Source organism: Sebastes umbrosus, chromosome 4 (genome assembly GCF_015220745.1).
Source record: "Sebastes umbrosus isolate fSebUmb1 chromosome 4, fSebUmb1.pri, whole genome shotgun sequence".
NCBI lineage: Eukaryota > Metazoa > Chordata > Actinopteri > Perciformes > Sebastidae > Sebastes > Sebastes umbrosus.
The window spans coordinates 24,274,397-24,301,897 of NC_051272.1; the positions used below are offsets into that span (position 1 = coordinate 24,274,397).

The window sequence follows — 27,501 nt, forward strand, 5'->3', positions numbered from 1 at the left end:
ATAGGTTCGAGAGGTTAATCAGAGTTTTTGAGCCTATACATTTTAGGCTGTATAGTGATTGTTATGGATTTTTAACAAACCCATTGAGGTTGATACAACCATTTGTTGGGACAAAAAAGGCTTATAATGTCCCTTAACTGGCATGATCAAAATGAGCTTCTCATATGGTAAAGAATGGTTGAAATGTTTGCATAAAGGAAGTGATCAGAGAGAGTGTGAGTGTGTAGGAGAAGGGGTCTACTCACACATATCGCATCCTGTCTCCCACACTGAACCATCCTCAAAATATGTAAACTCTTTCTTCACTTTCATGTGTTGGAAGCCATTCAACTGCTGCATGTGTGCAGGTATGTATGAGTGGAGCACCACCATGTGGGCAGATAGGGAATATGTTGTTGGAGCTGATATTTTTTCACAAATGTCTTACAAGAGACAACAATACAACAAAGCAGAGAAAAAAAAAAAAACATCTGAAAAATGATCTGGACGTAAGCATAAAATTTTATTTGCAAAAAAACAACAAATCAAAATAAAAGTACAATACATTCTTAAAACCTTTTCTCTACAAAACAATTTCACAGAAATTACCTTGGAATGTATATTCCTATTTTTCATTTTTATGTTTCTTATATATATAGTCTTATATTTAATGTGTTTCTTTTGTTCCTTAAATAGTCCCGTGTCAGTGTTAAATGACGTACAGTTTAGACCTTTTTTCCTGTAGAGGCAGAAAAAGGGTCTTGGAGGGCATTTTGACAATCATGTAGTCAATAACAGATCATTAACTCCACATATATGTCCAGCCGCGAGCCCTCCAGCCACTCCAGTACCATGTTGCATAAACAGAGGCATTAGGAGCCCAGCCTCCAGCCAAACTAATGGGAGCAGGTGGGCTTATGCTGGACTGCAGCTGCCAGTGAGTCTCCATCACACCTCCTGATTTCACTCAGTAGTCATTAGTACCATCTCTGTGTATCTCACCAATGGGGGCAACTGGCTTGCAAAGACCACTCCTTCCTGCTTCTAAAGTAATATAACAAACACACTGACATGTCTGTAATCCACTGAAGAGAGCCATTATTTCCTTCTTTTACAGTGTATCTGAATTTACAGTGCCTGCTGATAAATAACTGTTTATTTCTGTCTGTCCCTGCCCTCTTAAAACTGCCTGCAGCCAAACCCTGATAAAGGCACACATTTGTGAAACAGCCATGCCTTGCCACATCGTGTTCAACACATGAACTGGTCTCCCTTCTGTCGGAGCATTATACGAGCTTAAAAGAAGAGTGTTTGTGTTTTCGGTAGCTAAGCATTGCCTGTCTCGGTAGCATTTTAATATGAGTGATAAGAGTTTTAATCCCTCAAATCCAATATTTGAAATGCGACTCTCAGCTAGGAAAATGCTTAAAATACAATGGTCAGAAATGTCAGAAAGCTGTTGTTGTCCTCTGTTTCCCTCCTGTTACAGTTTCATTTTCCAGTTGACATTGAGGTTAGAGATGTGGAGGGAATGGAGGATACCATCAGTAGAGTTAAAAGGTGTAAACTGTTCACAGATTCAGTGTTTTTGAACAGAAAATAGCACCCAAAATGTTAATTCATCCATACTCAGTCAGGACAAACTTCAGCTAATGAAACAAAATGAAGTCATAACCGATAGCTAGCATTAATATGGGCGTAGTATGTAATGTTTCAACAGAAATAAATGCACACATTTGCATGACATTGAAACAGACAGAGGCAGAAATGAGTTGAGGATAAAATAGATATAGAGGGAGAGAGAGGGACAGAAAGAGATATAAAGATGGCGGCATCTTTTCTGATTCAAAACCTTTGATTCATAATATCAGGACAACGTCAGCACCTCGGTCATACTGGTTAATGATATCCAACAGGTAGTAGTTGATGTATTTAGAAATACGGTTTTACCAAAGACAGAGTTCCTCTACTCGATCTACGCCACCATGTCTGAATCTATCTGAACAACATGTTGACACACATTCTATTAGGCTCCCTCGTGAGAGCGTGTTAGAAAAAAAAGATCTTAGGTTGTCTTCACATCTCCTTGTTAGAAAAAAGGTGCTTCCTATCATCATAAGCACACAACTCACACTCACATACACTTATATATGTACATACCCACTCATACACACAAACACACACACACACACACACACACAAAACAGCTGCTTTCCAGTCTGTCTGAAAACATTGCACCAGAAAAAGGACAGAGAGAAGGAGAACAAAAATAACTCTCTTCTCTCTGTACAGTAGTTCAGTCAGTGAGGCAAAGTGATGACTCAGGTCTATCTGCGTAAACGGCTCGCTTGTAAGTTCAGAGTTCTTCGTTTCCTCATACAGCAAGCGTACAAGAGGGGCCGACGGCGAAACAGAGGCGTCCCAGAAAGGAGCCTGTTTCAAATAAAGGCAGAGTTCAGGCAGTGAGCGAGCTCCCACGGGTCTCTCTCTCACACACAGTGGATCTGCAGGTAGATTCAGAATCCTCCAACCAGAAGGGGGCGCTATCCCTTAGGAGTTTTCTTGTTTTGGGCGTTCCACATGCCTCGTTTGGAGTGATAGTAGTGAAAGAAGTTCCTCAAGCGTAGTCTCTCTACCTCCAAACCATTCTGCAGTACCCTGGAGGGGACAGGAGGGAGAAACACTGGGTTAAAACTGGGTTCTTTTCATTATGCTGGGTGACAACGGAAGCAACAAGCTTTTTTCATCAGGAGAAAATATTGTGTTCGAGCTGGAGTACGGGACTTTTACATATAAATAAACATCTGTTACATTCAAGCCCTTGCCGCCAGGGAAAGCTCTTTTGCAGTATACCGGAGTTGTCGTGTCTAAAGTCTGCGGTGACTTTCCCGCGCTGGTGCACGTATGCCTGCAAGTGAGCTCGCCGCATCTCCCCCGTCCAAAAGCGCACTCTCTTCAAGTCTTCCCGGGCAACTCTTTTGACTTTAAGCCTTCCACTGAATGCCAAGTTTCATTTTCATCTGGAGCATCCACTCAAAAAAATGCGCATTCCAATACCCATACTACTATAATATTTAGTACGCCAGAAAAAGATTTAGTATGTCCCAATACATAGTATGTCAAATGCAGTATGCCAAAAATACCAGGATGTCCTACTACATCCGGTCGCATTTTGCAGTATGCAAACCAGCATGCTTCTCTGACTATTCTGACCCACAATATGAGCAAGAGGGTCAAAGTTCAAGGCGAAATGGTATGAAGAAGTAGTATGTGCCACTTGTATGCATACTGCATGCAACGGTACATACTTTGTAAGGGCAGCTGCAGTATGTACTAAAAGTAAAAAGAAAAAGTATGCAATTTGGAACGTAGCCTTAGCTTCCGCTTTACTCCTGGCTGCTACTCCGTTGCTATGGTCTCTCCCATATGGTAATTACTCTCACTGCCAGAGGGTGGGAGACAAAAATTCAGCACTCCAGCTTTAACAGTCATATCAACTGTTCTTGGGTCATGTTCAAAATACTGTGGCTTCTTCAATCATCTGATAAAACTTATTTTCTTCTTTTAATAAAGGCGCTAAATATAGGATTAGGAGCTTTTCGATAGCCTGTCAACATCTCTCAACATGACGACAGCGAGTGGCTCATAACTAATGGTGCTAACAGCGCTTAACGGTGCAAACAACGGCGCAAGTGCTGACAGGGATAACAGTATTAACCTGGGGGGGAACCGGATGGGGGGTGCTACGCTTCTGCGACAACGCCATTGGTCGGGACGGCCTCATCAGCTGTGACAGCCGTATAAGAGCAGTGCAGAGCAGCAGTCGTGAGCTAGCCAGTGGGGCACGCTCACATGCACGAAAAGCACGCATGGCCGGCCAGGCTATGTCAACAATTATGGAGAAGCTCTGATTACAACACACACAGAGGGAGAGTGACTTCATTCTCTACACAGGTAGACATTACTCCTCTTTATCTTTAAATAGCAAATTGTTGTTTGCTGTTATATTAATGCTCTGGATATCGAATTTAGCACCTTTAAAGTGTCAGTTCACCCAATTTACATATAGCTGGTATCTTAACACGCAGGCCGTTTTAGTTTTATTCGCTCAATTATCCATCTGGCTGCTTCTATACCCAACAAGTTTTGATAGCAGCAGCCTTTCTTGATGTAAGTAAAAGAAGACATTTCCACACACTGAATATTTGTTGCTTGCCCAGACATTCAACACTGGGAGCTTGCAGTATAATTGAGCAGACTGTCTCTGTTTTTCCTTCATATGCTGTTTTCCAAGAAACACATATAAATATTGCATCCTAACAGTAATGAGTTGTACTATACAGAAGGAGGCCACAGTCCTATAAGCCTCTGTACAACATGATGCAATCTGGTAAAACACAACTACCATTAAAAAAGCATATAATATTTAACTTCAACTTCAAACGTTACCATAGAGTTGAGTCAACATCGCTCTGACACAGTCTCAACAAAACGTAACTCTTCTAATGCTATTCATTGCAGGGCTACTGAGTTGCCTTGTTGCCGGGTTACCTGTCCAGCAGCTCCCAGTCCTCTCCACCCCAACGGTCTTTGAATTCCTCCGTGTTCATCCCTCCAATCTTGTCAAAATCTGACTTATAGATTCCAAACAGGCCAAAGCCGTTCACCTCCCAGTAACCTGCGGAAAGAACAAAAAGAAAGTTAAAAGGAAACATTGGTCCCATTGCAAGCCATTGCAGTACAAGTGTGTGCTTCTGATGCAAGAAACTTTATTATGCATGTAAATTGAAAAACTGTATTACGAATTTAAAGTAGCTGTCTGGAACTGGGGAATGAGTTTGAGTGACGAGTCAAACTACAAAAAACTTGAAAACTATGTTAATATGCGAGTGTGATTATTCTTGTATGAGCGCAGATGTGTGCCTGCATGCATGTAATGTGTGTGTGTGTGTGTGTGTGTTACCATCAGGCTCCCGTGGCGAACTGCCGCAGCCGAGTCTCATGACAATGGGGGCAAAAGCAAGGCGTCCCTCCACGCAGTGCTTCCTGATGCTTTCCAAGATGTTGAGAGGGAAGTGGATGTGCAGATCACACAGGAACACGATGCTGTGACTATCCTGCAAGAGGAAACACAAACATGTACGCATTCATTACTTATAAATATTTCCTATGTCGAAGAAGAATGAAACGTTTGTGTGAATGATGATACTGTGCATGAGCTGGTGCAAATATGTGTGTTCACATACGTCTAATATGGGATTTTAGGATTAAAGAAAGTGGAGAAGTCTGGGCTCAGCATCAATGGCTTGTCTTCACTTCCAGAGCCTGCAGGTCACTCAGACATGAGTGACGGCGCTGTCATCCCACCGTGACAGCGCTGACACTCAACTGACGGATCAACGTCTGTCCAAATTTCCAGACGCTCCACGCCCCCTGTGGGTGAGCGTGCATGCGTGTGTGACAGCCAGAAAGCGGCGTTAGGGCCACATGCACACAAATAACCTGTGGAAGGGAATGGATGTGACAGCTATGGCGTACACATGACAGAGGGAATGCAGCTAACTGTCTAAGCGATTCTCCTGTCAGCCACAGCTGGGCTCTGTGGGTGAGGGCGAAGGGAAGCAGGAGGAGGCTCGGAGGTAAGGGCAGGATCTACAGCCCGTGACAGACCGGCCTGGCAGTGATGTATTCATTATGCATGAGTGTTCTTTCTGTCTGTCCATCAGTAAAGGTCATGCGGTCAGTGTGAGTGGCTGACCTTCAGTGAGTGGCTTTTTTCCTGCCAGCTCGCATATTGTTGTCTTGCCTCTGTGTGTGTTTGTTTTTCTAACCTCAATAGTGTCCACTCCGATCTGCAGTCCTGCTGAGCGCTCAAAGTTCCCCTCTCTCCTCAGATACTCGTATCTGTCAAAACAAAATACACACACACATCACTTAGAAACCTTGAACATATTCTAATATATTTCAGTCCTATTACACGACTGATTATGTTGTAGGACTGCATTGGCCAAAACTGATGTTTGAATATGCCTTATAAAAAAACACATTGTATGTCATTTCCTGTATATATCACAATATAAAACGTGTGTTTTCTGTTTGAAAAGTACAAATGTCAAAAGATAGCAAGTGACCTTGACCTAACGTTGCATTTCATTTTCAATTAATGAAAGTGACGTATTGTGACTCCCTTCATGCGGTGCATTCAGTGTGCACAGGAGCCACTGTACTGCTGATTTTTTTTCCACAATCAAATATTAATACTCATTTTTCGAATATCTTTATATTTTTTTTACAATTCGAATAAATATTTGAATTTAGAATATTAGTTGATAACCCTATTGTGTTACGCACACACCTCGGCACACTGCTCTCTCTAAGTGCCTGCTCCACGTCCATGTCTTCGCTCTCAAAGTCGACAATGATGATGCTGAAATTGTCATCCTTTGTCTCGTGATGAAGCATCTCCATGTCCGAGATAAACTGCTGTACCCAGCGAGCCTGGTTTTTCACTGAAGGACAGTAAGAACAAAGGGAGAAGTAAATAACAAGTTAGGAAAACGAACAAAAAAAATCTAAGAAATTCTTCTTCCTTTCCATGTATATTGTTGCATGTGCTGAATTTTTCTCAGAATAATCTTAGTTCAACAGTTGCTTTTATACCATTGATTCAGTTTTCAAAGTTAACCGAAGTCCCCATTTTGACTGACCTGGCACCACAAAGTGCACCATGACATCTCTCCTCCACTGCAGCATGACCGGCTGGCAGAGCAGAGGCTTCGCATAGGCGGTGCTCCAGGGGGTCGCTCCGGGCCGTGCGGGGGACCTGGTGGAGGGAGGCGGTGGCGGAGTGGTGAGGCTGGACGTGGCAGCTGATGGGGCCGAAGCTGGCACCGAGGCCGGGGCGAAGTCGGTGTTCTCCAGACTTTCCTCTCCCTGCCTGCTGCGGTGGAGCAGCAGGTAAATGTATTCCGACAGACGCACCACGCTGCGGCCTCTCTCCATTAGCTCCAGCTCCACGAGGTAGCGGTTCCCTCTCGCCGAGTCGCGCCGCTTCTCAACGTTGACGATTCGCAGCAGGGTGTAGATCCTGGGGGCAGAGACAGAAAAAAAGCTTCAGAGAGCACAGATAGGCTGTACATGCTCGGAAATATAATATGAAAGAAAGGAAGGGAATGCAAATACAAAACACTATTTCTTATATCATTCTTACAACTGCATTAATTATTGTTTGACTGTAGGCACCACTTAAAAACATGGCTACTCATTATCGGTGGCGATTGAAGTCAGCATGGTGTGATTTGGGAGGAAAATGAAAACAGAGCTACTTTACACAAATAACATCAATGTTTTTAAGCACTGCTGCAGAAAATGGTAATCAGCACATAGAGGACTGCTAACTTGAAGTCAAAGCACCGGGGCATGACCAATATGTTCTCAGTGAAATTACTTCTTGCTTTACATAACGGTTAGCATAAGAAACCACATTTGAATTTACAAGGTTGCAGGGAAACATAAGCTGCCTTTTTAGTCTCACATTATTCTCACTCCCTGCCCCTTTTTATCCTCACCCTCCGTTGCGCTCGTTGAGTTTCTCCATGTACTGCGCCAGCACGTCCACCACCTCGCTCTCTGCCAGCTGGAGGTTGCCGGACACATTGCAGCGCAGGTCATTCCAGTCAGAGCGCAGCAGCTCGAAGTCCATCGGATTGACTGAGAAGGTCCTCTGCCAGTTGATGCTCTCCTCTGCCCAACCTGGCCGAGCCTCGACCTCCTCGTAGCTGTAGTCCGACATCTCGCCCTCCTCTGGTTCTGGCTCGGGATCGGGGTCGGTATTAGAGCGGTTTGTGTCCTGGCCGAGTTCTGCCGGGTTGGGGACCGGGTCTGGCTGCTGCTGGGACTCTGTGATCTCGGAGGTCCTGAGGTAAGAGGTGACCCGTGTTTGACCTTGGAGCGTGTTCTCTGTGAAGTTCAACCTTTGCTGGGTAACTGGAGGGGGATCTTTATGATGGGACAGTGGGGTTAGCGGGTCCCCTTTGCTTCTGGGTACATCAGCAGCGGCAGTAGTCTTTAAATCCCGGTGCTCCCCTTTCCTCTTGCTTTTCTCTGGCTGTTTTGCCCCTGCTGCCCTGTTGGCAGACTTCTGTACACTTTCATTCTGTATGTTGACGCTTCCATTGTGAGGAAACGTCTTACCTTCTTTTGTGGGGGGGTTAGGCCAGAGCTGAGGGGCACTAACAAGACTTCTGCCTCCTGTTATGCCTCCCCCAGCATGTCCTTTGGCACCCAGGTTGACCAACCTTGTGGTCTTCCCAGTTTGGTACAGAAAAACCCCCGGGAACACCTCTCTAGGGTGGCGAGACATCCTCTCCTCCCTCCTCTCTCGACGCTGCTCCCTCTCCCTCTCCCTGTCCTTCTCCCTCTCCTTGGCAGGTCGAGGCCGGGTGATGTAGATCTTGTTCTCCTCCCTCTTCTCCTTCTTGTTTCCAGGAAGCTTGTTGTTGTTATCGTGGAGGTTGTTGCTATGGGCGGAGTTGCTGAGGATCTGCTTGGCTCGGCTGGCAAGGGCAGAGAGGGAGGACTTTTGGGGGAAAAGGAGCGAGGACTTGCTCAGTTTGGGAAGAGTTTCAGCTCCCTTCTCTCCTCCTCCGCCACCTGTTCCTCCTCCCTTCCTGCCAGGGCTCAACTCTGCAGGACCAGTGCGGATCCAAGACAGGGAGCGAGCCCGGACCACGCTGTCCATGTCAGGCTGAAGCACCCTGGTTTGGGGCTCTTCAAGTCCCTTCTTGGTGTCCTGTCTCATGTTTGTGTGATCTCTCCCCCAGTCTCTGTCCAGACCCATCTGCCCATCTCTGTGAGGAAAGTGTCGCCTCTCTCTGCGGCGTATGATACTATTGACTTCTCCCTCCCCCTCTTCATCAGGGTCCTCCTCCTCTTCCTCCCCTTTCCTGCCAGCTGGTGTCGGCGCAGGCTTTGAGTGCTGATGGGCAGGGTTGGAGGTGTGGCTGGTCTGGCTGGGACGAGAGGGCTTCTTGGGCGGCTGCGTGCCAACAATCTCTGCCTCGTCCTCTAAATCCACCACCTCCTCTTCATCTAGGAAATCTGGACACACGAAGGACACAAAGTTGAAAGAGTGTGCATGTGTGCACATGTGTGACTGTGCATGCATGCAAGAGCGTGTGTTTGTTCATTATCAGTTACCATCTGGGTTGGGGAAGAAGAACGGCCTGTCATCTTCCTCCTCATCCATCTTCATATATTTGTAGAAACCAAACCTGGCAGATGCAAGAGGAGGCGTAAACACACACGTTAACACACAAAACCCCACGCATTAAAACAAGGTTGAATGTGCCTTGCAGCATAATAAACTCAATCTCTTGGTGAGAGGTCACATGAATCACTGCCATCAGATTCACAGACACTCGAGCAGGTATTCTGCATAATCACTGTACTCGCTCTTATATACAAGACAGAGACAAATGTTCCCATAGCTCCATAAGAGATAAAAGCAATAATGTCCTTACTTCTCCAAATAGATAGGGGACTCTCTGTAGAAACACTTGTTCTCCCGCTCCATGTGGGTGAGACGCGTGAAGTCGTTGGGGTAAACGAAGGACAGATAGACCTGAAGAAAAAGTAAAATGTCAATCAAAAAAACACTGTTAAAGGAGTTCATTCTCATTTAGCAGCACTCTGTAAGGATTATTTTAACACCAGCATTTAATCAAAATCAGCCACATAATGCTGTGTTTTTGTTATGGTGATTCCTGTCAAATCTTAAATGGATTTGCTGCGTTTTCTTGGCTCTCATTTCCACTCATCTCTGCAGCCGCTGCAGTAACTCGTGTCGTCCTAAAGGGGGGAGCAGCGCTCAACACTACCTACCACCTGCTCCCTCAATGTGTTTAGATACAACAGGAGGGATGTAGTGGTAATGTCCAAATCAGCATGGACTTAATTTCTATGCTTTTTTCTTCTCTGTCCAGTTGATCTGAATATTAAGCTGACTCTGTAAGGGGATAGTTTTTCATATTTGGAGGCACTTCTGATGAACCCACAGGTCTAATTTTGGTATAAAAAAATCATCACACATCTTGAGTCACGGGTCTTTTTCTGATCCAGAGGTGACTTACAAATTGCAAGCCCTGGTATCTGGCGATGGGAAAATCTTTGACTACATAGGTCGGAGAGTAGAGACACGCCGGGAGAACGTTCTCCAGTCGGGAGGGGTTGATCATAGGAGCTGAGGAGAGAGAAGTGGAGGTAAATATTTGAGAGGTACAAACAAATATGTATATGGAATTCTGCTTTCAACAAACATAAGAGTCGGAAAGCTAGGAGACGATCAGGGCAATGACAAAACGAGGAGGAAAACACACAAAAAACTGGAACACAGCCAGCCAGACGAAATGACAGTCTGAATACAGCTAAACTGACAGCCAGAGAGACGGTGAGCTAGACAGTCAATCAGTCAGTCAGAGAAAATGACAGGCCAGAAAATCAGGATGAGGACAGCCTGAAACGATGACGGTTAGATTTACTTCTGTAGAAGGTGTCCCTGGGGTCCGGCTTCAGCATATCCGCTCCGTGCTGCATGGCACTGCCTCCCCGCAGACCCTGGAGCTGAGCCTCCACTGGGAGACGGATGTGACTGGCCAAGGTCTGGGGGATGTGGTCCACACTGTTCATCTTCAGATTGGACTCGTCTGGAAAAATACAGAAGAGACACAGAGTGAGGCAGAGATGATGAAAAAGAGAGGAAGAAGGAGGAAAATCCCTATTTCTCTTAATGACGGATGAATTTGACCTTGGAAGAAAAATATTATGCACATTATTTGTGTCGCAATCATGATGAATCTTATACCGACCATGCAAAGGTGAAGGATGGGGAGAAAAAAGAGGCAGAGAGGAAGGAAACAAAGGAAGAAGAGGAAGAGGAAGAGAAAAGTTGAAGTGAGAGGATCAGAAAAAAAAAGTTGGAAGAAAACAAATACAGAGCAGAGCAGAGTCATAATTATACCAATCGATAGCAGGGAAGGAGGAGAGAGCATCTGTGATTAATGGCATGTCAGGAGCAAGGCCTGATGGGAGAAATGCTTTATAATTAACGTGTTGGTCGGTCAGCATCATTTTTAGGGTGAGGTGTGTACTTTCAGTCTTTGTGTGCACACACTACACAGAGACTTCCTTTCTTCTAACAATAAGACATCTGTTGATCACATACTTGGTTTACACTACACACTTGTCAAGACTAACTGATTATCTATGTTACTGAAATCCTCAAAAGAAGCAAACAAACAACAGAACCCTTTTTTTTTTTTATTAATTTCTATCATGTTGCACAGATGTTGTTGAAAGAAATACAGCATTATTTCTGGCACAGATATCGAGACCTCATCCATTTAGTAATACCAAGCAAATATGGCAACTATTTGTGCTTAAATTAATTTCGTGGTCGCTTTGTAGTAAATGAGTATGTGTGTGTGATGGTGTAAATCCATTAACAGCTACCATCTGGGTAACGCTTTTATGCGCATTTCCACTGATTCTAAAGTGAAAAACTATTATCACACCACTAAAGAGATGTATTTGGCTTGAGCCCATGAGGAATTGTTTTGGAGCTGTATTGAACTGCCCTGCGAATTAAAAGGTTTCTGTACCATGAACAATTATCCTCCTGACATAAAGGATAATCTAATTTGTAAAAAATTCAATAACACACACTTCAGCAGGATTTCTTTTTCATCGTAAAGATGGATGTTGAGGAACCCATCCAAATGAGATACTACATTCTGGAAATATTCAATAATAACTTTAAAAGATATATTAAAGTGCTTACATGGGTAGTAGAACAAATGCACTCTACAGAGCCAGTTTGGCACAATTATTCCTAGTTCAGAGACTGAATATAAGCTGAAAAAGTTAGTTAAAGAGGACCTATTATACTCATTTTCAGATGTTTACTTGTATTTTGGGTTTCTACAAGATCATGTTTATATGCTTTAATGTTCAGAAAACACTTTACTTTTCTGATACCGGCTGTGCTGCGGCACCTCTTTTCACTCTCTGTCTGAAACGCTCTGTTTGAGCTCCTTGTCCCGCCCCCTTCCGAAAAGCCCAGTCTGCTCTGATTGGTCAGCTGGCCCACTTTGTTGTGATTGCTAAACCGATCCAAACTCTTCGGACTCCGCTCCAGCTCTCCTCTAACTAGGTTTGTTTGAGGGCGTGCCAAACTAACCGCTAGGCTGGTACTATGTAAATGTGCTACTTGGTGACATCACCACATTGCGAAAGAAAAGGCGGCCCTTCAAGCAAGACGTTTCAAGCAGTTCAGGAGCAGTGTTTCTGTGGGGGAGAGTAACTCCCTTTTGCGTGGACTTTGGGCTTTTTAACTTTGCAGACCTTTGTCATGCAAAAAAACTATTTAACACACTAAAGAAAAGGGAAAAAGGCACACAAGAATAATAGGTCCTCTTTAGGGATCACTTCTTGGGCTCTCTTATGTCAAAATATGTAGAGTATTTGAACCAGAGCCAGCCATCTCTTAGCATCTGGCTACAACTCGGTGAATGACAAGGTGTTGACGTGATGAGAATGAGGCTCATAGTTTGGGCATGAACTGAAAAATAATGCGCTCTAATTAAGTGCTACAACGGCTGAATGATGTTAATTGAAAGCCAATCAGAGACTTAATTAAAGTGAATAACACAGAGGACAAGTATCATAGGGAATGCCTACAAACGCTTCTCTGTGTGTCAAACGAGAATTAATATCAAACACTTTCCACAGTGAGAGGATGGAGAAACCCAGTAAGATAGAGAGCATGACATTAAGGGAGGAGTAGGGATGGATGGGCGGAGGGTGGTAACGTTTGAATCCAGCAGGTGACCTCATATACTGTACAAGGCCTCCTTCTTTCCCCAGCGGAGCCGAGTCATAAACAAGAAGGCATACATCCCTAGCAACCTGCAGCTTTGCCCAAGATGACAACTCCACACATCATTCTCTGTGCAGCTGGCATTTTCCCTTGTTAACGATACTGAATCTCTGTGACACGTTGCTATTCTTGGAGCTGTGGAGGTTTGACTAGAGATCCTACTCTGGTGGTAGTGCTCTCATCTCTGCTACGAATGACACCTATAGAGAGAAATAGAGACAATCTGAAGCTTCCCAATGAGAAAAGACTGAATATGAAATAAGGGAACATGTTGATTTAAAGCCTTCATCAAGACTTATAAATATCAATGACAATAAATGTTTGTTTGAGGGACAAGAGAGAAGCACATCTTGGTTCAAAAAAGGCTGATTCTGTGACATTAAACCACTGATCGATACCAGACTAGACTAATGAAGTTGTTTTTTTTACAGCATCATTTCCTGTGTCTATTTGGCAAGCTCTGAGCTAAACAAAGAGCCCCATGTGGATCTTAGCTGCAAACATCAGAAAACTATAAAGTCAATAAAAGATTAATCATGAAATTTATTTTATTTTCACGACAAGAAGACGTGGAAATGTATTAGCAGGGCAGATAGCTCTTACCTGTGTACAGGGAGATGTAGGCTGAGTCTACCACTTCATATTTCAGACCAGGAAGGAACGGACGCCACTGTGTGTAAAAGCAGAGAGAGAGGGAGAGAGAGAAAAGGGATCGAGTGATCTAAATGTCAACATGTGGAAAGTAGAAGGTGAGCAGAAATCGTCCATCACTGTTTGCAGGGCTAAACTGTGACACTCTCTGTGTTATTGATCTTAGCAACATCACAGGATCGATCTGATGCTGGGTTTTTGTATAAACACACTTAGCCAGAGAGAGGAGAGGAAGCCAAAAAAAAAGGAAAAAGTGTGGCACATGAAACAGAGAACAAGAAACGTGAGGCCGTAAGGGGCGAGGAAAGAAGGGAGGAATGAGCAAACAAGATGAGAAAGTAAACCGTGGGCAGAGCGAGAACAGAGCCGTGACAAGTAGGTGTGAGGAGGAAGATCTAGTAATGACCTGAAAACAGAGAGAAGCATGGGGAGAGAAATAAAGAGAGAGAGGCTACAATTCTTTTAAATAGATTTCACAATTACCACGTCACTTCTGGTTACCCAGGATGTAATCACAGGAGACAGGTCATTTTCCAACCCTCGGGTTGAGAATACAAATATAAACACCCTCCTTAGGCTCATGCAAATGCCTCCACATGTGTATGCAAAACAAAAACACACACACAAATTCACTGTTTTAGATTTTGTCTTCGATGTGGCACATGTAAAAGCCCAAATCCAGCCTTTGTTTTGTACGATATCCATGTTGTTTGCTACTCAGAACACATAGGCACACATACACAAACAAGTGCACATATAAAAGAACAACAAACAAGGACACAGAGCGACATCATGCTGAGCAGCAGCAGGGAGCGGCTCAGCAGGCCACCCAAGGCCTCAGCATCGTGTCATTATTTCAGGGTGATTGTCCTCAAGGTCGAGGCAGATGGCTGTCAAAGCCCGACTCCGGGAAGGACAAAAAAGTGGAGACCACATGTGAGTTGTAACTTATGAGGTTTAGTTTCGCTCGCAGCCGAATCACACTACCAACAGCGAGTCAAAGTGTTTCAACCATCACTAACTTGAGTTGGATTTTTAAAAACAAAACAGTGTTTTGTGTGAAAGTTCATTCTTGAACTTGGGAGAGGTGGTTTGACAAAAAATAATTTTATTTTAAGGTCGACTTGTTCACTTTTTCTGGTGTCATGGTCTTCCTCTGGAGCTTTTTATTACAACAGTTTGTGTTGTGATTGGTTAGCTGCTTTGCTGAAAAATGAGAACAAGACTTGGTCAAAACCGAGTATATGGCTGGACCGTGTGTGGTTAGTCTGTGAATTTGTGGCTAAATTGTTACAAAAATAGTCAGTGGTCATGTCTATAATGTTAAATCCAGCGGTACATGTCCACCAGGTCCGGCACTAGAGGACGCGCTGCTCCACTCAACTGGCCGTTCAAGCGGTGATGTACACACTCGTTGAATGCACCTGATTGGTCCCTGGTTTTCTGCTTGCCATTTCAAAGAGGAAACAACGTGGCGGCCTGCTCGTAAACTTTCTGTTATTCCGTCTAAACAAGCCAACAAAATCTACTTCTGAAAACATTTTAGGCGAGAAACAGGCTGTGCCACTGCTGCCACTCGCCTTTCATTTTAGAAATAGATCGCCTAGTTTGACAGCTTGGTCCAAGTTTCATGAGCCGGACGCATTATGCTGTACAGGCTCATTTGCATAAAGGACTGTTCCCCACCTTTTCATTTAGAGAGAGCCACGGCCAATAAGGAAACCCCCAACAGTTGGCCAACCAATTGTGTAACTTCAGTCAGTCACTCACTCAGTGACAGATTTTTGCGTTTGTAGGGCTGGCCCTCTGCGGTCCAGCCAAAAATACTAGAATTACTGCCTCGCAGTTGTAGCCTATGCCTCCGCCAACAAGTGAAGGTGCAGGTTACATCCATGTCTGTCCAAAATGTCATCACTTTATCATTTTATCCTGTTTATCCTGACATGTGTGTGAAATTGTCATAATTAGCATATGAATTCTTGAGTTATGGCCAAAAATGTGTTTTGTGACGTCACAGTCACGTCGACCGCCAAAATGAAATCAGTTCGGACGTACGGACGGCAACCCTGTCGCTGGTGTTGGGGCATAAAAATAGGACATGGCTGGCTCTAATCAACTTTAAAAACAAAATGGACAAGAAGTCAAAAGTGCTCAGAATCACCAAAATTTGAACATCTACAGTCACATGACAAAATGAGAAAACTCACATATGCTGATGAAGACAGTTGAAAGTTTAAACTAGTAAGTGAGTTGACCTGCAGCTAAGATTGTCAATATATAATGAGGCACTATAAAAATTAAATGAATAGTTCATTACTATGCAAAGAAATGCAACTTAAAACTAACCGTGTTTTTTTGTTATATTTCAAATGAGAGTCAATGACAGTTGATGCTTTGACTCATGGTCTGTGGTGTTTCAGGTGCATGTAGGGAGAGGGTCAACGCTTTTCTCAATGGAGCTCAACACTCTGGTGCTGCCTCACATCAGCCTTAAGAGCACAACACATAAACACTTGAAATGCTGCATGTGCACCTGTGTGGCCTAGTTTAAAGTCTTGTGCGAAGTTCTCCTGCTCATTGTCGGGCCCCATAGATCCTCTGATTAATTCCTCCAAGGGAGGTACTGACCTAGTGTGTGCATCTAGATGTGTGTTTGCATGTGCACCTTATATGTACACATACACACAGTATTTGTCTCGTGTGTGTGAATGTGTGTGTGTACCCTGTGTGTACGGGTGCGTCCTCTGTGAAATAGTGTTGACAGGGAGCAGCAGGAAGAAGCAGAGGCCTGCTCGCTGGCCCCACCGGTTCAACAGAGGGGAAAGAAAATCAATATCCAAGGGGAAATAATAAAAAGTACCAATCGCAGAGCAAAATGGCAACGGGCAGCCAGCAGTGTTGTTTCATCACGTTTCATCATTCCTGGACCACCCAGTGACATATGAGGTTTTCATATTGTTTTCATTCAGCTGGCCAAAAGAGGGTGTTTCTCCGACTCACACAGAGAGTGTGTGGTTTGTTGCACGCTGGAGCACACAAACACACACACACACACACACACAAGGGTAGTTATTTGTTTCCTTCAATTCAATCGGCTGCTCCGAAGCCTGAGGCACTATGGATATGAAGTTGTTTTGTTGGTGTGACACATACTGTAAGAGATAATGACATAATGAAACTATCTCACCATTCATGTAAAAATCAATTCAGATTTCAGATCCAATAAGATGAACAGCACGTAAACTTCCAATTAGCGGTCTCACAGTCATGTCCTCAATTTTCTAGGGAATAAAATGGAATGAAGGTGAATCGAATCAGACAGATCAGACTGTCCAGCTGTTGTCCATGTCTTTTTGTTCAGTAGAGGACGGAGAGGTTCATTGCGTGCTTTCTATCTGTTCTCTCTCTCTTTCTCTGTGTCTCACTCGTGCACACCTGGCCTCAGGCCCAAATTGGTAGAGTGGTAAACAGAGAAAAGTCGGTGGCAGAGTGGGCAGTGCAACAAGACAGATGTTAACAAGCCCGACGACACCTGCCTGAGGGAACAAGGCAGGAAGAGACTGGGACTCCACTGTTATTTATTCATTTAACCTTTATTAAGACAAGGTAGGTTGGTCATTTAGAGCAGCACCCTCTCTACAGCTACATTGATTGTTTGAGGGCAGGACAACCTGGACATTATATGATAGTTATTAAGGTCACCGCAATTACCACATGAACCAGCAACTAGCAAGATTGAAGGAAATGACATGGAAGGTGATTTGACATTTTGCCGGAGTCATTACTTTACGTCCGTCCATACGATCGTCAATTCTCGTAAAGGCGACATCTCAGGATTGTCTGGAGCGAATTTCTTCAAATTTGGCAAAGCGTCCACTTTGAATCAAGGATAAACTGATTATATTTTGGTGCTCAAAAGTCAAAGGTCCCTGTGATCTCACGTCTGTCCGATTCTCGGGATATCTCAGGAACGCCTTGAGCAAATTTCTTCAACTTTAGCAAAACGTCCACTTGGACTCGAGGATGAACTGATTAGAATTGATGACATTTTGGACAGACATGGATGTAAACTGCAACTTGGCTGGTTGGCAGAAGCATACAACCACGAGGCGGTAATTCTAGTTCTTATTGTAAAGAAATCCAGTGAAAAGACCAGAACAGACAATGAATGTATTCTACTAAATAGTAATGCCTGTGTAGCCAGTCTGATATAGAGCTCCATTGCTGTTCAAAAACCATTACAGACACATTAATGAGTCACATGTTTGCACTGGATTACATGTTCCTTCATCATGAAGAAGGTAGTTTATTTTGAGTCGATTCCACACACACCATCCTGCAGCTGTTAATACTCACTAGCGCACCAAATGTGTACCAATCCACGGCTGAAAATAGCCCTCAACAACTGCACTACTGTTCGAGTAATGTTTGCTATAAACTACAGTGCCCAGCTGTTTTAGGAAATTAATTAGCCTTAAAAATAAAACTTTATATTTGTCACCAAACTTTAAAAATGAACATATTCGGTAGGACTGAATGGGGTTGGGGCTGAGAGCCATAGACTGGGAAGCTGGAAAGTATTGAAAGACGGAATAATGCATTGTTGTTGCTGGTCTTTTCATGAGATTTATTGACAATAGAAAAAATAGACAACAGCAGTATCCTTCGAACATATATGTAACAAGACCTATAATGATAGTTGCAGACAGACATAAGATAAAAATGAGCCAAGCTGTCAGAGTTGAACAACAGATCTTGAGAAGTGGGCTGAGGCTAGATCAGGGATAGATGAGGTAAATATTGCTTCAGGAAGGCTTGTTTGCTCTCAGAGTTATGGTTTAGTCGTTGAGAGTGGATGGAAAAAGAGAGAAAAAAGAAAGCACCTCAGACAGTGAGAGAAAAAGACTGCGACAAGTGGACTCCAGTGAACCAATGAGATAAAAATCTCCCAGCTCCCAAAAAGGCTTCGGGGCTTGGAGTTGAGACTCCTGCAGAGTTTGACACACATGGATCATTTTTTGACAATATGTATTGTTGTAATCCTTCTCAAACACACCGAGTGATTGATCTCTGTAGACGTAACAGAAAGTTCACTTTAAATCCACTAAATATTGAGACAACTACCATCTCTCAGCTAAGGTCAGGACACAAATAGATTGACGGTTGCTACTGAGGAGAGTTCTCACTATTGCCAGAACAGTTAATAAGTCAGCTTTCCTTCACCCACCATTTACTCTGTGATCACTCATTTTGAGTTTGAGTGAAAGGTAGAACACAGCACAAGCACTCTCGTTGACCTGTCTTTGTGTTTCTGTTGCCAGACAGCTGTTCGGTTGTATAAATGGGGACTTCATTGAGAATGACATGTTGCTAACAAGCCAAGAATTATGTCCTGTAGTTGTGATGCAAAAAAGGCAATGTGGCAGCTAAGAAGCCAATGAGAGGACATATTAATAACCTTTGAGTGTTTATCTCTTTGTCTCCTTTGTTTAGGATTAGGGGAAAGTGCATGTTTTATTCTATTCTAGTCCAAAGAAAAATACTGTACATAGCAACACTTTGTGTGATACGCAACCAGTAGCTGTCAGACATGTGTGTGTAATCTGACTCAGAGATTTTATATCTGCTGTTTTGGTAACTAACATTAATTCTGAATAATTAAAGGAATACTTCGACATTTTGGAAATACACTTATTCGCTTTCTTGCCGAGAGTTAGATGATAAGATTGATACCACTCTCATGTCTGTGCGGTAAATATGAAGCTACCTCCAGCGGCCAGTTAGTTTAGCTTAGCATAGAGACTGGAAACAGCTATTCTGGTTCTGTCCAGCGGTAACAAAATCTGCTGACAAGCACCTCTGAAGCTCACTAATTAACACGTTATACATCTACAAAACACATTATGGTCTTACACTGGTTTCCTGGAAACATGTTCGTTAGGTTTCCAGGCAACCGGCGGATAGGTTACTGAGTAACAGATGCTTTATCATATAAATAAATAGGAGTAGAAGGGTCATTGAACTGTTTGCTGTGGTGATTTGACTGGTACAAAAGTAAATGGCAATTGTTGTTAGTTGTTATGGTGACAACAGGACACACGTCAGTGGAGCCATAAAGTGTGTGGACCGTTTAGATCTGATTTTCCGTAATCAGTGCAGCACCAAAGCCTGGCGGACCCAGCCAAAGAGCTAACCAGCCAGCTGTCTGCTAGCTAACTAGATAGCTTGCTAATTCCACCATGCTTCAATGGTACACTGCTTACAGAAAACGAGCCGAACAAAGATGTCACGCATCTACTGATAGCAATGTGTTCCCTCCGCTTTGACAAAAGTGTGTGGATGAAGCATTAAGTTGTTCAATTTAAAGGGACTATTTGTAACTTTGTACGCGCATAAATGTAGCGGGTCGTCACACATGCACGCTCGCATATGCGCGTTCGCGTGTAGCCGCTGTACCCTCCTCCTCTGCCTGCTCTCCTTCACTCAGACAGCTCAGCTCGCTCCACCTCTAGACGTGAACGCGCGCTCACTACACACTGCAGAAGAGTTAGTTTAGCTCTGAGAATATCTAGTGAATGTACAGGGGACGTTTGTGCAGAAATAAATGCTGCAGCTCCTCCAGACCAACAGAGGTTTCCCGTGTCTTGTGAAGTGACGGAGCTTTACGTTGTCTTCTCGTTACCGACCGGGTGCCGGTGTCTCCTCTGCTCTCTCCGGCTGCGGGCGGAGAGAGCAGAGGAGACACGCTGCAGAGTCCCGCTGCTTCAGCCTGCACTTAGGCAGGAAAAGCCAACACTAAGATCAGATCTAAATCATGTTCATGGAGAGACCTTCGTCTGGTCAGCTAACATTACTGCCAAGCAGCTGAAATATAGAGTGATATTGTGGTTTTAGCTGACGTGTGTCGCCTCACTGTTTTGAGCGATGCTCGTTCAGGTATATTTAGAGCGAGCAAGCGCGAGCCCGACGCTGACTTTCGTTGATTTCACGGCCACAGGTGTCGCTGTTAAGAAGCATTTCTGAAAGTTACAAATAGTCCCTTTAACTAATTTACATTTTCTATGTGCCTCGTTAGTTTATGCAGAAGTCAGCCTGCTACAATGGAACACATAAAAATGGCCGCCACTCTGACCATCCTGCTACGTTGGGAATGTCCGTTGTACTCCTATATATTCTATCTCTGTTTTATGAATGTTATGTGTAATTTGATATGTGTGTTACATGTTTTGGAACATTGCATTATAAACCTGATATCTGAAACACTGCTGCTATGGTTTTAATCAACAGAGACAAACATAGTTTCTAGGCTGAACTGCTCTGAGGAAATGAATGCAGTCCTTTATGTACATTTTTACTAGACAAACAATGTGGATAATCATTACATTTTTACTAGACACACTTTTTATTGGCAATTCAACTCAGTGTGTAGGACCTGATTTTGAATAATGATACATCGTTTTTTCAAGACTAGGGATACAATGTGCCAGATGACAAGAAATGACAAGAAAAAGTTCCATTTACTGAAAGGATACAAGAAAAGTTATGACAGCTTTGTTTGGGAGAGAAACAAAGTGTGAATTTGAACATTTCGCAGTAATGGAAAGTGTGCAGCGTGGAGCTATGGTGCTGCCCACTGACAGGCGCCTGGCAGCCGAGCATCAAGGAGGGAGTCCTGACAGGCTCGCAACAGATACCTCCCCAACAGAGCACAGAAGACACAAAAGACTGCGGGTGTTTTGATGCTCTGCTGATACGGTTGTAGAACCTTTATACAACGAAAGTTGACAAGGATGCAGACAGGGAAAAAGAGACGAAAAAGCACCAAACCATAAACTACAGCATGGAAACAAGGACATAAGGCTCCTGACTGATTATGCTCTTATTTCAATTGACAACTAAACAGAGCTAAACAGTTATATGCTAGAGGATAAATGCCACTCTCCATTTCCTGTCACACTGACATGAAAACGGTGGCTTGTTTTTCATGTCATATCATGTCTTGCCTGGGGACGAAGCAACAATATTCAAAGAGAGATGAGGAGGTGGATACAGTGACGGGGTGTTTTATTTTCTATGCTGAATTATACATTAGCCAAAGTCTCCCAGACCAGACATTTCAGAAAGACAAATGAGCCCAATATCCGTGGCAATTACTGGCATGTTGTAGTCCGTGTGTTTACAGCGATGCCCTGTGCGCTCTGCGAGGGAACTAGTTAGTCACACTAACACTCACACTATATCCAAATCAAGTCAAACTAACATGACATGAAGAACAGCCTAGCACTCCTCTTAAAAGCCCATGTGTATGCTCTGCAGCCACAGACCTTGGTCAACATAATGTTTACTGGAAACAAGATAATACAAAAATAACTAGCCTGACCTGAATACAAATAGAAGAAGAAAGAATAATTACTTATTAATTCATGGGTAGGACGGGGAGTAAATGGTTTTGGACTAAGTCAGCACAACAGCACAAACCTGAAAAATTGCTCTAACTAACGCAAAACATCCAATGATAAAATACAATGGCTGGATGTGATCTGACACATTCAACATGACCTGAATATGCTTTCTCTATTGGGCAACCTCCGGGTCTGAAAAGTGAAGCCAATGCAGAAGTGCCTTAAACTTGCATTCTTTCTAATAGCCAGCAGGGGGCGACTCCTCTGGTTGCAAAAACAAGTCTGATTGTATAGAAGTGTATGAGAAAATGACCCTACTTCTCACTTGATTTATTACCTCAGTAAACATCGTAAACATGAGTTTATGGTCTCAATCGCTAGTTTCAAGTCTTCTTCAATACAGCATGATGTTCATGTAGTAAACTATGGTCCCATTTAGAGTCAAATAGACCATAAAGCAGGGTATGCTTTAGGGCGTGGCTACCTTGTGATTGACAGGTTGCTACTACAGTGTTATCTGGTCTGGGAGTTGTCTGTTTTCATCTCACAACTTTAACCCTTTCATAGTGTGTTTTCAGTTCATGAAAGTTAATTATAAACTTTTTTTTGCCAAAAAAAAATTCTTATTCAGTGCATGGATTTAGTTAGCTCCACTTGTCGTGTCACTTCTAGTTGCAAAAAAACAAGATGGTGATGGCCAAAATGCCGACCTCGAGGTTTAAAAATGGCAGTCCACAAACCAATGGGTGACGTCACGGTGACATGTCCACTCCTTATATACAGTCTATGGCAAACACAAGTGTGTCTGTGTGTTCTACCATTTAAACTCAAGTTGCTTGAAAACATATTAAATGAAATATGAATCCAAAATCTGGAGCTACCAAACAGGGAATAAAGACCGGTTGATCTTAGGGTCATTTCTCACCAGAAATACCACATACTGAGAAACGGCTACATGCTCAAGACTATCAAAATGTAAAACCACTTAACAATTACAGCAAACATGCAGTGTCTCTGGCACAGAGAGGCACTCGGTAAGACAGGATAAAAGATAATGTAAGCACAGGAAAGTTAACATGACAAGGACACAATGAGTGTGGGCGACGGGACACTACGTAGTTTCCTTTTTAATGTTAAAACAGTATGTCATGTGTGGGAAGTGCACTCTTTGGGAAGTGTCTGATCAAATCTGCATGATGACAAGAGAAAGCGTTGGCATGACAGAGAAAAAGAGAGATATGAACATCAGCTCTACTAACAACTTTAAATCCCCACCACAGTGTTCGCCCAGTGGTTTTTATGAATGGGAATAATAGTTAGTTATATGTTGAGATCTCCCCATTGCGAATTGATGTCCACATCTTGAACCTTTCATCACCCTCGTAATGAGGGAGAGCCTGGATGATCACCCTACAATCATTACAGTCGTACTGACTGGCATTGATGTTGCTCTCTAGGGATAGGAGGACAAAGGACATGGCAGTAAATGCCATATCCACTCATATTCGTGACACCTTGGAATGGAGGTGCCAAAAGACAAGGGCAAATTGAAATGTCATCTCACAAAAAAAACTAAACAACTGACATGGCCATATGGTGGCCTGGCAAAACCAAGTCTCCAGGAAGTGCGCCAGGCTTTGAAGCAAATTTTACAAAGTAGCCACACAGTGGATGTACAACTTCTGTGTCCGTCATGTGATGCCATCGGACTTTTTCCCATAGACTTAAATTGGACATGAAATTAATAATTTCATTTTTTTTTAGGTAAATCAACTTCCCAGTATGAACACTTGATTAGCTCTTATTTAAATCATTAGGTCCTAAAAGTTGTAAAATGCACTAATAGCTGAATCCAGAGTTATTTTCGTTCCTCCGTTCATGTGAATGAGACCGAAACTGAGGCTGGACCGTGGGCTGGGAGGCGAAGTTAAAGAAAACGCTACTGCGTCTGCTCCATGGGCCCAATGGATGCAGAAAATCACCGGAAGATCCGGGAAATTTTATACTCGGAAGTCAAGATATTTTTGCTTCATTCGCCACTGAGCAACTTTCATATGCATGAACGGGGCTCGGCCTCCGACTCTGTATCCAGTATTCCTTATACATGTACATCCATCAGCAAAAGGTGAGAACCACGTAAATTGCTAGAAAAGACCACCAAACACACACCTTCATCTTAATCTGGGATCTTAAAATGCATGTCAAAATGAAAATAAAAGTAATTTATGGGAGGAGCAAAGCGAATGTGTGCATGGTAATGATAAGGAGCAAATTAAACGAGATAAAAATGACCGTAAGAAAAACTTTAAAGTGGAAAAAAAGTATTTGAAAAGGTAAAGGAGAACGCAGTGAAAACCATAAAGTGAACTGAGGCAAGAAATATGACTCCATATGTCTGCTGAACTTCAGTCAACCCCAAAAGGTGTTGAAGTGGTAAAGAAACTGCGAGAAAGCTTAATTATTACCAAAGTAAAACGACACACACAATATACTTTAACAGCTGGCTCCAGGTCGCACGGGCCACCACTGAATTATACTGAGGAGGGAAAGCGTGAGGCAGATGTTGAGAGGCCTGTGTGTGCACCCATGAGTCTGCGGGGGTTGGGGTAGACGTGTGTGTGTGTGTGTGTGTGTGTGTGTGTGTGTGTGTGTGTGTGTGTGTGCATACATGGGTGTGTGTATTAATCGGCCGGCAGTTTTAGACTTGGTCTGGCAGGAGTGATAAAAAGAAGGCCATTAAAATCCTGCATTTAAATCCAACACCCATGCCTCTCCATAAAGTTGCCATTACTAATTAAGGCGTGACTTTCTTCCTCTTCTTTCTCCCACTCCCTCCTCCTCTCAATCACACCGTTTAATGGCCAACACTTTCCGTCATTCTGTCACATGGCTACGCAAGAGACGTTTTCCATTAGGCCAGTGGAAAGGTCCTGTGTGTCACTGACAAAGATCCAGATGGCATTTAAGAAACTCACTACGTCTTCTTTCATCTCGTGTAATCCATTTTCAAAACAGTCATCACTCCGAAGAGAGTTTATTTGAAGTTAATTGAAGAAAAACACTGGAATAGAGCGTAGAAGTGGAAAGGTTCAGTCAGAGTGCAGGTTTAGTAACGTGCCCACTCATCCTAATAACTCAACAATCTCCTCATTCGTTGGTCTGCTGTTCATACATACACAAGCAGTTGTTTCCATCCCCTTGGGAAAGGCACGGTGTATTCCTAACCTGTCTCTTCCTGTCTCTAATGCGTTCATGTTCCGCCTTCCTGCAGCCATTCTCCATAATTCCTTCACAAGATGGAAAAGAAAGGGGCCAACACAGAGAGAACAAGGCCTCTCTTTCTTATTTTCTCGCCAAAAGGTAACTTCCAGACCGCGCTTGTGTACTATCTGATATTTACACCCTCTTCTTTCTTTATAACAAGCGCTGCTAAACAAATGCTTTCCCAGAGGAACAGTCCACCTTTGACCACGCAATCACAGCTTGGCACAGAACACAGGAGAAAGAGCTGTGAATCCACGCTATCTGCTCTTTAACAAATGAGTGCCTAGGTTTCTGCGGATTTATGTGAGCCCTGGGCTTATGCTGTTGTGGGCCGGTCACGGTAAATCTGCTATTTTTTTTGTCAAGGTGTGAAATGTATTCCGCTGTTAAATCACACACAGGGGCCTCACTAAGACAGCGCAGCGTACACACACACATGCACACATTTCCGCGCACTATCTTGATTTGCTGCATGACTTTTATACGCTTCATTAAATTGTTTCTACAAGTACGAACCCACTTTGATGGCCTCGTGAGTCGTTGGCTGAGGAGGGGGGATGAGGGAGAGAGACAGACAGAGAGATGGATTTCCACATGACCTTGATTCACTGGGAGACATAATCACATCAACACTTTTCTGGATGATTTGAATGAGAAATAGCGCGAGGTAGAGGGAACAGAAATACTTCATATCAATGCCTCCAGAGCACACTCGGTACAATATATCATTCTGCACACTCCTGCTCCATTTCTTTCCTTCTCCTGTCTCTTCTCCCTTTTTTGATATCGTTCGGTCTTTGTTCTTAGATCAAGCCAATGAGCTCTGATTAAGAGACTGAAACCTTTCATTTCAAAGCTGTAAATCTTAATTGCTAATGCAAAAGACTGTGTATTTTTTAGCAGTTTCCCCCTTTTCTTCCATTTTGGAATGGCCAATTCCCCATCTGATGGTCAACACTTCCACTGTCCACCTGGGGAAGCTGTATTCAGCTATCAGTCTCCTCTAATACATATGAAGTCAAAACAGGAATAGCCACTGCTGTAGCAGTGAGAATTTAAAATATGCTCCAGGAAGTCAGGTTTAAATAATGTATCCATTTTTAATCCATTTTAAAGTTGCTCTAATCAACATTTTTATATTGACAGTGTAAAAACAGACTACTGTAGCAACTCAAAATTATCGGCAACTCTGCAGTTCCCCTCAGTTCTACGGAGCGCTTTATTGTCTTTCTGCTCATAGTTTTGGTTTGATGGCCTCCAACTTTAATGTTTTGGCTCACTTTCTCTACTCTCACCAAACCTGTTCACCAAACCTGTTTTCAGCCATACAAAGCTGCCATTTTTAGTGAGGAAGCTCTGATAAACCCACTGTATACCCACACTACCTGCTCAGCACCAAACAGCAGGCGGACAAAGTTAGAGACAAGCTGGTGAACAGAGTGGAGCATTTAGCAGCTAAAGAGACAGATGTTTCCTTCAGGAGTTGGTGGAAATCAAAACAGAGCTGCAAGGAGAGTGAATGTTGGACAGAAACATGACTCAGAATGAATGCTGATGTTGCTCCCTGTCTTCTGGATGTGTAAATAGGTTGTTTGCTAACGCTTTTTTCGCCATATGAACTTTAGAAGGTAATAATGTGTCAATGTTGTGTTTAAAGGCTGTTGGCCACAAAAACAATTATAAATAAATAAATATGTGCAGGTTTAATTAGTTATTCCAACGACAATCATTTTATTGCCCGTCTCTATGAATGTGAGATAAACATTAGAATTACACTGTTCACATTACAATAAGCGTTGTAATGCTACAAGGAACGTGTGCTTGCATTTGCCAGATGACACACTGTGCTGTGGAAAACGGTGAGCCAGGATCAGTGATTTTGCCAGAGCATCCTGTATATTTATTTTTCAGAGACCTCTGTTTTAAGACACCGACTGTGCCAATGCATGAAATGAATGAATGAGGCGCGTGTCTTTTTGGTCTGAACACGGCCTAACCAACACGTTCTCACTCGTCAAACACAGCAGCTCAGTCAGTAGCTCTACGCTTCAAATGATGACGCTCTAGGTACTCCACTAGCATCAGTTTCGGGAGTGTCAGAGACGGCGTGTCAGTTTCTGCTCGTTCCTTAAATACAGTCTCTTTTCAAAATAAACTTCTAACGTATGTTTACTTCGCTTTTAGGTCTACTTATGCAGCAAAATTACTTGGTTAGGGTTAGGAATAGTTTTTGGTTGGGGTTCAAATAAGTATGTTTGTTGCGTAAAATAA

The 27,501-nt window shown here is 43.2% G+C and overlaps 1 protein-coding gene across 1 annotated transcript in view; it reads right to left on the reverse strand.

The window, feature by feature from the left end:
* Window positions 1–481: 481 nt before the first annotated feature.
* b4galnt4a (beta-1,4-N-acetyl-galactosaminyl transferase 4a) overlaps window positions 482–27,501 on the reverse strand; it is a 161,285-nt gene continuing 134,265 nt past the window's right edge. The window contains exons 9-20 of the mRNA XM_037767852.1: window positions 13,517–13,583; window positions 10,518–10,682; window positions 10,110–10,219; window positions 9,501–9,601; window positions 9,178–9,251; window positions 7,548–9,078; window positions 6,687–7,066; window positions 6,335–6,488; window positions 5,811–5,883; window positions 4,943–5,096; window positions 4,531–4,657; window positions 482–2,637 (exon numbers count right to left, since the gene is read on the reverse strand). Of these exons, the coding sequence (XP_037623780.1) occupies window positions 2,523–2,637; window positions 4,531–4,657; window positions 4,943–5,096; window positions 5,811–5,883; window positions 6,335–6,488; window positions 6,687–7,066; window positions 7,548–9,078; window positions 9,178–9,251; window positions 9,501–9,601; window positions 10,110–10,219; window positions 10,518–10,682; window positions 13,517–13,583 (3,051 nt within the window). The 3' untranslated portion in view covers window positions 482–2,522. The remainder of the gene's footprint in view (window positions 2,638–4,530; window positions 4,658–4,942; window positions 5,097–5,810; window positions 5,884–6,334; window positions 6,489–6,686; window positions 7,067–7,547; window positions 9,079–9,177; window positions 9,252–9,500; window positions 9,602–10,109; window positions 10,220–10,517; window positions 10,683–13,516; window positions 13,584–27,501) is intronic.